General features: G+C 37.6%; 1 protein-coding gene across 1 annotated transcript; it reads right to left on the bottom strand.

The window, feature by feature from the left end:
- Nucleotides 1-7,504: 7,504 nt before the first annotated feature.
- LOC115420792 (cytosolic 5'-nucleotidase 1B) lies at nt 7,505-12,389 on the bottom strand. Its single transcript, XM_030136320.1, has 7 exons — nt 12,273-12,389; nt 12,123-12,178; nt 10,654-10,761; nt 9,588-9,723; nt 9,294-9,416; nt 8,508-8,638; nt 7,505-8,406 (listed from the first exon to the last, which is right to left on the bottom strand). Exons 2-7 carry the CDS (start codon nt 12,156-12,158, stop codon nt 8,161-8,163), a joined length of 780 nt encoding a protein of 259 aa, XP_029992180.1. The 5' UTR covers nt 12,159-12,178; nt 12,273-12,389; the 3' UTR covers nt 7,505-8,160.
- Nucleotides 12,390-12,458: the final 69 nt, after the last annotated feature.

The following is a 12,458-nucleotide window of genomic DNA, read 5'->3' as shown; positions in this document are numbered from 1 at the left end:
AATCCAGTGAGGTAAACGACATGATGATGTTACAGATTAGAATTTGATGCATTGCTGTACATTATGCAACAGCACAGTTTCTACTGAGCTCAGCCTTTAAAATCTACAGAAACATATCAGTACCAAACAGCGATTTTGCAGCACTATGACTTTTTTTTTTTAGCAGAAATTCCACTGGTCTACAATTTTTTTTAGAAACGATTTGCTTCAGAGATTAAATGTGCTAAATGTTATGTATTTTAATAAGATTAATTGGAAAATAAAAGACAAAAGTGCCGGTTTGCTGATGTTTTCAAGGTATATAATTAAATGTTATTACACATATATATTGGTTTATGTACATGTATATACTAGTTTTATAAATCTTCCACCTGTAAAGTGAATGTATTCTAATGTGCAGACAGTGTTTTGAAGTAGATCTTGTAGCTCTGAGACAAATATTCCTTTTTGAGTCAAACCCATTCTCTCGTTAATTCTTGAATTTCACATTTTGACCCAAGGCTGTATCTTGGAAAGTTCAGCCAAGCAGCATTTTTTACTTGATTTTTCTTTATTAGTGACTCTCATGTGGTAAAATTTCATTACTTTTATTCTGGAAGCATTTTCCTTGTAGACCAGTGTTATATACTTTTACGTAAGACTTTTTCTGCATTACTTCTTGATTGTTTTGGGTGTTGTTTTAATAGTTTTAGTTAATAAAAGCGTCATCTCTTCCCCACTGATTAGAAATTACCACTTAAGAACATTAATATTATTGCGTCTACTACTTACATACTGAATTAATTACTTATTTTTATCACCCTGCCCTCTGAAGGGGAGACAAGGGGTATTGTTAATGGTTTGGTTTGTTTCTTTGTCGACATTCTAGCAGCAAAACTATTGGTTGTGTAGGTTAAATTCCTACCAAATTCAGTTTATAGATTGTCTGTGATGCAGAATAGATCTGATTACATTTTGGGAACAGTAGGTCAAAGTTCAAATTTTTTACGAATTTTTTAAATCTTTTTTTCTCCCCTTGTGCTTATAATGGCTGAAACTTTAAATGTCTGTTGCAGCAAAACTGTTGATTGAATTCATACCAAATTTGGTTTATAAGTTGCCAGTGACCCACAATAGATATCTTTACATTTTGGGAAAAGTAGGTTAAAGTTCACATTTTTTTATAAATTTTTTTCAATCTTTTTTTTCCTCCCATTTACTTAAAATGGGTGAAATTTCAAATGTCTATAAAAACATCAATTTTGTTTCAATTTACTTCAAACTTGGCACACATATAGAGACAATTGATATGCTGACATCAGCACACACATAAAGATGATGACATCAGCTGGATCCATGACAAAATAAGTGAGGGGTGGGGTTTGTTGCAGGGTTTGTTGTGCCTGACACGACATGTTTTATTGGGTATTGTGAAGTGTGTTGTGTATTGAAATTTTACAAATACAGAAATAAAACCATCCATACATTCATTCATTCATTCATTTTCTGAACCCGCTTTATCCTCACTAGGGTCACGGGGGTCACTTGGAGCCTATCCCAGCTACATAGGGGCGAAGGCGGGGTACACCCTGGACAAGTCGCCAGTTCATCGCAGGGCTGAACATATAGAGACAAACAATCACATTTACATTTACACCTATGGACAATTTAGATTAACTAATTGACCTATTAGTGCATGTCTTTGGATGGTGGGAGGAAGCTGGAGTACCCGGAGAGAACCCACGCAGACACGGGGAGAACATGCAAACTCCACACAGAAAGGTCCCACCCCCCGTCGACTGGTGTTGGAATCGAACCCAGGACCTTCTTGCTGTGAGGCACAAGTGCTAACCACTGCACCACCGTGTCGCCTCATTCATGCATTATATATAAATAAATACCAGTCCGTAATTAGGTTCTATGTTTTCTAGTTTTTCTAATAGTAACAGTGAGTATGTCAGTGGTATTGGAGGTCACGCCACCCACTCATTTGTCGTATGTGCTGTGTTTGAGTGTAGTCAGACATCTGAGCGCTGTGGGATCATTTTTCTCTCTGAGTTTTTGTGAGGACGTCAGAGCTCAGCTGCAGTTTTCAGATCAGCGCCGCCGGTCAGATTGAAGATGTGAACATCAGTCTGCACTCCAAAAAAATAACACAGTATGAGATATCAGCGGCTGCAGTCACACGACCTCACCTTCATGTGTGCCATTGTCTCTGTATTCCAACACACTGACATGACATGTGAATGTGGACATAGCTCCTGTGTGGTGCTACTCCCTGAGTGGATCCTGCACTTACCGACTAAGACTCAACAAGTGTTTACGCTGGATCACAGCAGCAGAGACACTATTCCATTTAAGTCATCTTTGGTTAAAATGGGCATTTACAAAGAATCAGTGAAAAGTTGGGACGTTTTGGACTAAGTAAATGTTTAAAGGAGAGTTACCAAAGTATAAACTGTGATGACATGTTTTAGCATGAAGCTATTAATCATTGCTGCTTCAGTTTGCTGCAGGATCCAACAGATGCTTTCACTTACCCTCCCCCTCCTCCTCCTCCAGCTCCCGACCTTCCTGCCTTTGGCTGAGAGCAGAAGGAAGAGAAAAATGATGGAGTATTGGCTAGTTAAATGTTTTTACCAACTTAACCCATAAAAACCCAGTGCTGCTTTTATGGCAGTTCCCAAATGGCATTTTCTCTATATTTACCCTTCATCAATTGAATTATCACCATTTATTACAATACTATCCTCTGTATCTTGTGTTTTTCAGTGAAAATCAAGCATTTTCCTTCATCTAATTCACTGATCAAGTAGATGTTCATTAAAGCTCAGATTACAGTTAAGGGTAATTATACCAGGAACAGAGAAAACTGAAGAAAACGTGACTTTTCCAGTCAAATCTGTCATTATCTGAACATAAACTTAAGCTTTTCTTAAGTGATTTATCACCATTTATGATAATATCCTCTGCATTTTGCATTGTTTAAGTGACAATCTGGTATTTTCCTACATTTAATTCACTGATCATGTAGGTGTTTTTAAAAGCTCATATTAAAGTTGATGGTTATTATATTAGAAATGGAGAAAAAGCGACTTTTGCAATACATTATATCATTAACTGAACATAAACTAAGTGTCTCTAACCACTGTCATTGATCCAACTCCATGGGTTTTACTGGTGAATCAATGTTGTAGAAGATGAATGTGTTTCCACGGTAACTACGGAGCCTCTGAACATCCAAATGGGTCATATCTGATGACCATGAAAAGATGACAAACTGTATTTTACATCAATTATTTACATGTATTGATAAGATTAGTGGATCAACAGGTAATAAAAAGTTTAGATCAGTAGAAGCTTTTGGTCGGTGGTGGATGTTTGGGTCTTTATGGGTTAAACATCTAGGCAAACCGTCAAAATGTGGTATCAGGTTTTTTTTGGTTTTGTTTGAGTCCCCTGCACTTTCCCTTTTCCTTATTTGTTACTAAAGGTGTTTCAGTAAGAGGCACTGGCATGTAAACAGAAGATGCTTTATTCATATCTATGGGGGAACGTGGAAGCAGTGGAGGTGATATTAGAGGTAATATTTGGCGTTTCGGTTATACACAAAGAGTCTGGTTGATGACATTTCTATGGCCCAGTTCTCAAGTGTTTAGGTGGAAGCAGCTGAAGAACATCTGAAGAATGATACATTGGTCTACAGTTTTGTTTTGTTTTTTAGAAATGATCTGCCTCAGAGATTAAATGTGCTAAATCTTACATACTTTAATAAGATGAATAGGGAAACAAATGACAAAAGGGCTGGTTAGCTGATGAGTGTTATTACACATATACTGATTTAGGTACATTCATACAATAGGTTTATAAAACGTCCAGTAGAAATAAACTGTAAAGTGAATGTATTGTAATGTACAGACAGTGTTTTGAAGTAGATCTGGTATCTCTTAGAAACATTCCTTTGGAGTTAAGCCCATTCTCTCATTAATTCTCACAATTTCACATTTTGACCCAAAGACTGTATCTTGGAAACTGCAGCCAACCAACATTTTTAACTCAGTTTTTCTTTATTAGTGACTCAAACTTGGTAAATTTCACATTATTTTCTCTGGAGGCATTTTATTCATAGATCAGTGATGTCAATGGTGTACTAAAAAAAAAAAAATCTCCGGCACCAGTAACCTGACTCTGTTTTAGCAAAACTCAGTCCAGTTAAATAAATAAATAAATAAAGCAAGCAAGCAAGCAAGAAAGAAAGAAAGAATTGAAAAAATTAAAAATGGATCTGATTGATTGATTGTGTGCAATGTCCTGCTGAGAAATTTCTAATGGTATTTTTTTTCCCTTGCAACTGTGTAATCTTAATCTACTGTTTCTCAGCGAAAAGCCAAAAATATAAGCCACATATTTTTACTCCCCTGAGGGCAACCCGGTGTCAAACTCACACTTCTTAACTGAACCCTGGTCAGTATAATAATTTTTAACAAACACTGTAAACTTCCAAAGGCCAGCTGGTACCTTTTAGGAAACCAAAAGAGACAGGTGGTGCCAGGCACAACAAACCCCGCCCCTGGCACGTGTTGTGGCTTATTTTGGCCACAGTCCAGCTGATGTCATCATGTTTCTGTGTGTACTGAACAATGAATCAATGTATTACAAAATTATTACAGTTAAGATCAACCATTCATTTACAAGATAACTTTTGTAATAGGACAGCCCAGAAGCAGTCCACAGCTTATAAATGGGGACCCTTAAACATGTGATAAGAGGCGCAATTTACATTATAATCTTTAATAAAGTCAAATATTCTCAATAACTACAGACATATTTTAAAATATTTGCCTATCTACCTAAAGATGATTCATTTCCTTATATTGAGTCCTACTGTAATCAGCATATACCAGTATTGTCAGATAATTTAACAGTCAGTCATGGAGCTTTACCCACATTAATAAAGAGTTTACAGGATTTGTATATCAGCCATGGGTTTAGGGTCAAGCATATTTTTGAAGCAGCTCTGTTTATTTATGTTTACATGTTTTGTTTTGGTTCATTAGCCATATAGGGTTACACTAAACATAAAGCAGCAACAGTTTTTTGCTTAAAACACTTTTTAACCCTTTCATGCATGAATTACGAGAACCTTAGTCAATATTTTTTTCTTGAGGAATTTTATTCCTCTTTAAGCATCTGAAAGAAAAAAAAAAAAAAACAATGCAAGTGAGGTATTTTTAATGAACCTATTTTTCATGGAGTTAAAAAATATCCACTCAGATGGACACCATAAGTTTAATTTTTGAAGCAAAGAAACATGTATTTAAAACCTATCATCAGAAAGTGATAATCTGTGTGAAAACTATGCAATAAAAGCATTTTTAATGCTGCTAATCTGATGTTTTCTCACATTTTAACATACTCTAATACTAGTTATTACTCACTTCATGGAGATAATATGCAAAAAAACACAACTTTTTGTTTAAGAAAACTGTTAATTACAGTCGAATAACAATTAGTAATTGATTTACTCTAAAACATGTAACTGCAGATGCGGTTTCTCAAGAACAGCAAAGTTACAGTAATGGTATGAATGTCAGTGTATGGGATGGTGCATAAGTGTCCACTGTGTTGGCTGATATGGAACTAAAACAACAAAACCCATGAATATACAAGAGAACAGCTGGAGAATAACTGTCCACTGTAGTGACCGCTTTGCATGAAAGGGTTAAATATATTAAAAGATGTCAGCAGATCAGTTGCCTCTATACATGTGCCAAGTTTGAAGTAAATTGAAACAAAATAGATATTTTTATATACATTTGAAATTCTGCCCTTAAGTAAATGGGGGAAAAAGATTTTAAAAATTAATACAAAAAAGGAACTTTGACCTACTGTTCCCAAAATAAAATCATATCTATTCTGGGTCACTGTTGGCAATATATAAACCCAATTTGGGATGAACTGAACCAATAGTTTTGCTACTAGAGTGTTAAACAAACCGAACCAAAAGCAATAGCCTACCCCATACCTCTCCTTCGGGGGGCGGGTAACAGCCCCATGGACCACAGGGTCTCTGAAAAACCCTCCACTAATCGCCGTCTACAACATACATTACTTTTGTATTAGTCTGCTGCCACCTGCTGGTGAAAATCTACACAAACATATGAGAATCGTGTCTTAATTTGTCAAACCTAGGCAGAAAACACAACTTCACAACAAAACGTTACAAAATATATTTTATTTTTTCACACTGACACTCTTTTGTGTTGATGTGACAACCGCCCACAGATTTAACTGAATGTCTGAACACTTCTGTTGTCCAGTTGTGGTGACAGTGAACACAGGTATGCAGGGGTTTTACTTTTGATGATTGTCTTCAACTGCATCCTGTTGGTAGTTATGGATGAATGGGATGTATGATATTTGGCTAGGGTTAGGACTGTGATCGGCTTAAAATAAATCCTTTTAAAGTTGCAACTGTATCCGCAGTCTAACTTTAACTCCACCCACTGCAGGACTCTGAAAAGTGCTGCAAAGTCAAAGAAGGGCTGAAGGGCAGGTGTAGATATGAGACAGGAGTATTTCAGAGACATCCAAGACATATATGCAGAGCCACAGGAGGGTCTAAAAAGGGCTTTTTTTTTTTTTTTTTTTTCTTGCTGCTTTACCACCTAAAAAAGGCCCATGTAAGAAGTTCACAAGATAGTGGCAGCTGCAAAATTTGTAAAATTGAACAGTTGGCAGCAAGTCAAGAGGACTGTACAGTTCTGATTAGAGAACATTTAACAGATACTTAACCCATAAAGACCCAGAGCTACTTTTGTGGCAGTTCCCAAATTATTTTTTTTATTTAACCTTTCTCAAGTGATTTATCACCATTTATTATATTATCCCCTGTATGTTGCATTTTTTCAGTGCAAATCAGGTATTTTTCTATATTGAATTTACTGATCATGTACTTTAATCATCATTGCTGAGATTAAAGTTGAGGGCTATTATAGCAAAAACAGAGAAAACTTGAGAAAAAGAGACTTTTTCAGTCAAATCTATCATTAACTGAACATAAACCCAATGTGTCCATCCACTGTCATTTATCAAACTTCATGGGTTTTACTGGTGAATCAGTGTTGTAGAAGATGACGGTGTTTCCACATTCAAAAACGAGCCTCTGAACGTCCAAATGGGTCATATCTGATGACCACGAAAAGATGACAAACTGCACTTTACACTACAGCTGCACAATGTATCGTTTGAGCATCATAACTGCAATGTACGTATGCGAATAGTCACATCGCAGGTCCTGGAATGTAGGAGGCAAATGAAAGCCTGTTCTCATCTAATTTCAACCTGGGTACCTGACACACACTGCGCACAGCGATCCGCCAATCACAATTGTTCTTAATCAGTTTGTCGAAGCAGACCACGCCCCTGCACATGGAGGGAGTCACTGGTAACCACATTGAAAAATGAGCAATGACCAAAAGAAAATCACCAAAAACGAAGACTTGGTGCAGAAAAAAAAGCAATATCAGTTATCTGGAATTATTTCAGCTACAAGGAGGATGATACTGAAACGTGTTTTGTGTCGATAGTGCCTTGAACCTGTCGACACGAGAGGAAACACAACTAATTAGTTTGACCATTTACATTGGCACCACAAAGTTACTATATCCTCCCCAGTATTTTTTCATATCACAATATATATCGCAGGGTTAAAAAGAAAATCGCAATGTCAGTTTTTTCCAATATCGTGCAGCTCTATTTTACACCAATGATTTACATGTATTGATGGGATTAGTGGATCAACAGGTGTTAAACAGTTTAGATCAGTAGATGGTTTTGATCACTGGTGTATATTTGGGTCTTTATGGGTTAAAAACAAAAAATCATGGTGTAGATTAATCCCTAGTGGTTGACTCTACATCAGTATCAGAGAAAGACAGCTCAAGATGTTTTTAAAACAGGAAGTGGTGTGTTGAATAAATATTTGCACTAGTACTGATGGTGTTTCTTCAGAGTGGAGTCACACAATTCAGTTCATGTTAGTGTGTGAATGTGCAGTAGCTCTTCCTGTTCTGTAACTCACATGCGGAGTCAGTGACCATTTTAACGGTATTTACATGGCTTTTGACAGCTTGTATAAGACACAGTGAAGGTTTTGTGAAGTCATGTGACAGGATGTTGTCAGTCCTGTAGGCCACTCAAACCATCACTAAGCTGGAAGTGAGGTCGGAGCACAGAGAGGATGATGCCCCGAGGTGCTCCGGCCAGGCAGTGGGCCTCGTCCACGCTCAGGCCCCGGGTCCGCAGCGTCCGCAGAGCGCTGCAACAGCTGTCCCTGCCACCCGATGATGTCATGACGACGATGCTGAGCGGGCTGTCTAACGCGCCGAACCTCCTCCGCATCTCACCAAGCTGAGCTGAGAAAACCTGCAGGTGACGGCGGGTGAGAGTTACTGATCCACACTCAAACGACAGAGTTCAGATCAGTGTTCAAGAATGTTCGGTATGAAAGGTTTTGTTGAACACACCTCGGCGGCCTGACGGCTGGCTGCGTTTATGTCGGCGTCAGGTTGGACGATGGAGTCTCCACAGAACACAACTTTGAGCTGCTGAGATGAACATAGAGTGGTCTGATGGTCGACCAGCGCTGAGAGGACACCTGAAAAACCAGTCATCTGAGGGATTATTTTCTCCACACATGTAGCTATATTTAATTTTATTTGGTTTTGTGTTTGTTTTTCTGACTCCTATTCTTCGGTTGCTTTACTATAATTGGTTTTAGTTTTATTTTGAGGAATTTCATTTATTAGCTATTATGACAGAAGCCTTTACTGAACCTGGAAAAGCTATGATGACACAATGCACTGTGTAAATTTAACAAGGCCATCAGACATTTTACTCTTATAAACCATTAATGATTAACACTGAAAGGAAACGACTGATTTTTACCTGCGATTCTATTTTGTTTGAATTCATGCTGTGTTGTTTATTCTTGTGGTTTTCATATTTTTTATTGAGTTTGTTTTTATTTCAATTGACAACATTACATTTTCATTGGTAGTTTTAATTTTTTTTTTCCTAACTCATAGTCCTACTTTTCAGGGCCTTACATAAATCCTAATTAATTCACATTTAGTGCTCTAATGAGGTCTTATGGGAAATAAACAGTGTGCGTACATTTAAAATGCCCTTACTGAGTATGAAGAAAAACTAAATATTTATTTGTGAAAAATACTCAAGACATTGTCGTTTCATTTTCCAGGGCACTATATATTTTCATCATGAGAGAAAAAAGAAGAGAAAACCCTGCTGACCTCTGGACGCCGCCTGCACCGTCTCATTTTTATCTGTCGAGAGGAAGAGGTGCACCTTATTCTGCAGTAAACTGTCCGTGAAGTCGTCCTCACAGGAGAAACAGAACCTGTGGATCTGCAGACCTGACAACAGAATCCCAAATGAGTCTAAATCTGCGTCAACGTCACAAATATTTAATACTTTGTTACTAAACAGCTTCAAGTGCAAAGTAACGGAGTGTGTGGTAAAGTTACCCACATTCACCAGTGGTCCTGAGGTTTTACATTTAAGTGATGATCTGTAGATAAAGTTACCGTGGTGTCTGGTGCTGCTCATGATGCGATCACTCTGCTGTTGCTGCTGCCTGTCGGTGGTGATCAGGATAATGTCAAACAGCAGCATCTCGGACGGATTTTCCAACAGCAGCCGTTCATTCACTGTTTGGAGAGCCTGGACAGAAAAAAAACCCAAAACAAAATACTGTAGGTTTTAGCTAATGAACAAAATGAAAGGCTGCATTTGCTGGGGATGATTATAAGCGCCAGATTAATTCACTTTTGGAGCTTATTTCTGGCACCAGGCTGTGTATGTGGGACAAAATAAACTACTAGTGATGTGGGAATGTAGCACAATGAAAAAAGTGTCTTAAATATTCAGCAGATGATGTGACTGTTTTTTTAAATAATTAAACACTGGCTCATGAAGCTCTGGAAACATATTGGTTGTTGCAGCCAATCTGAAAGTGAAATAATCTCTGCTTTACAGTCAGTTTTGTAATTTTGTGATAAGGTCACAGTCAAACATTTAGGTAGTGACACAAATTTTGGTTTTGTAAACTTTGCTGCTTCCTGTTTTTTTTCCCCTCATGTTTTTGTGATAGGTTGAAGAACAATCTCAAAGGTGAATCAAATGCATGTGAAGAGTCAATTTATGCCACAACTGTTCAGTAATTATAAAACTGCAAGTGCACCTGATGGTAGTAAACTCTTGACCACTGGAAAAAGGGTCTGGTTTGTACAAAGGAGGCGCTCACAAAAGATTTAACATCATTGAGCAGAACAAAGACAGTCTTGTTTTTTGTTTTCTTTAATACTCTTCTGTTGTTCAAGTCCTCTGATTTCTATTGTGTTACACTTGGAATGCATATCCATACTTTACACATTTTGCCTGTGTGCTTACTACATGTATGTCAACTAGATTATAAACTAGTCCACACACAGAAAAAGTAAAATCCTCATGTTTTTCCATTTATCAGTGTGTAGTCGTCAGTTTTACAAGCCATTTGCATGAATTATTTGCTTTAGCAAGACAGAAACTGATTTGTCTGGTTTGGTGTAAGGATGTAGAAGTGTAATATCACAGATTGTGTTGAATTCTGACCTGCAGTAATGTGAAGGCCACACCTGCACCGTAAACATCATCACCATCATCAGATCCAAAAACAGCTTTAAACGTCATAGCAACAACCACGGCATGTTCAGCATCCTTCTGCACAGGAGACACAAGATGATTGATTATCACCTGACAAGGACTGAAAGACCAATACACCAGCTTTTATTATTTTGATTAAAATGGTCAATGTTTGGATGCAAAAAAATTACATAATAATACTAACTGTATAAAATATCTAAACCTTTAACATGTTTCAGTTGCAACAGTGAGTAGCTTCTCATTTCTTAAACAACCATGTTTGATTTATAGTGACATTTCATAAACACTGGTGGTGTAAATGGTGCCACAGTGAACAATTCCTGTAATTGATGCATTAAACTTTTTTTTTTAAGTGTGTAGAGATGTAATTACATAATGCTTAAAGTTCCAGTTCCTTAATCAACAGAGAATTATGGTGTTTCATTGGTGAGCATAAAAATTGGTGGGAAATACCAAACTCCCAGATGAGAAATTATTACTGCTAGTTGTATATGTTTTTATGATTGACATACTGCACTTTAAGCAGTGGTTGTTCTTAAAGTGCTTTATGAATAAAGTTGAGAAAGCACAATTGTATCATCATTGTCATGCACTTGGAAAAAAAAAAGTCAAATTTTGAGAATTTTATTTCATAATGCTGCACATCTAAGAGATCTTTGCTTAGAACAAATGACCAGAGTGTCAATGTCAACAACTCAGTGGGACTGTAACGTGTAAAGGAACTCATGTCTTTGGACCATCTACATTCCCTTTCAAAACCATGAACGGATGGAATCAACTCCCAGGAGGTCAGAAAATGTGTTAGGTTTAATTTATTTTCTTGTGAGGACATTAGCGTTGCCAACATTTTAGTACCCCATCACCCTGGAGTATATGTTATGGTGATGTGTCTCATAATATGACTATACGTGGAGACTCGGGGGGTTGGGGGGCATGGTGTGGTCAGACCTCCTGTGTTTGACTTCCCATATTTTAGCCACTACTTTGAATATCACCTATCCATGGAAATCTGGTACAGCATGTCTTTTCTCTCTGGTATGAATGTTTTTGTACATGGTCTTTGTAAACTAAAATGATAAATAAATAAAGAATGTATTTGCGTCTTTATTTGTACAATCACATGTCTGTAATAAAGAGTACATATTAGTAACATCCTTTCAAAGTAAGAAAAAACTACAAGACCAGAATGGATGGTAAAAAGTTTCAGGAAGAGTAGTTTACATCTAATTCTAACTCTTGCACGAATCTGTATACTTTGTCAACTTCAATGTCAGTACCTTATTTGTAAGAGTCTGCTTTTATCGTAAAGATCAAACTTCTCTTCAGTTAAATAAAGTGCTGCTGCAGGAACAGAGATCTAGTTATCTTGAACTAAAACCTGCACAGACCTATACACACCTGCCTGGGCTGAGTCTTACCTGTTCAATGTCGGTATTCTGGACAGTGGAGACCATATCCGCCTCCAGGTGAGACTCTGCAGGTTTACAAACGGGTTCAAATGTTAAATATTAACCTGAAACACGCTGCAACAACCGCACCTCTCTGTCAACACAATACGACAGCCACACCTGTCTGTTAAAGTACACTAGTTTCTTCTAAACACGGAAAGTTGTGTCGCTCCTGTTCCGCCTGCGCCGTTTCCTTTAAGAACGCCGTGCGTGGTGACGTCACTTCCGCGTTTGTCCGTCACTGGCTGCCCCGCCCACAGCTGTGATTGTTTCAGGTACGGAGGAAGCCCCGGTCCTGTTCAAGCA

This window comes from Sphaeramia orbicularis, chromosome 6, assembly GCF_902148855.1.
Source record: "Sphaeramia orbicularis chromosome 6, fSphaOr1.1, whole genome shotgun sequence".
Taxonomy (NCBI): domain Eukaryota; kingdom Metazoa; phylum Chordata; class Actinopteri; order Kurtiformes; family Apogonidae; genus Sphaeramia; species Sphaeramia orbicularis.
This window is presented reverse-complemented; position numbering and strand designations above follow the sequence as displayed.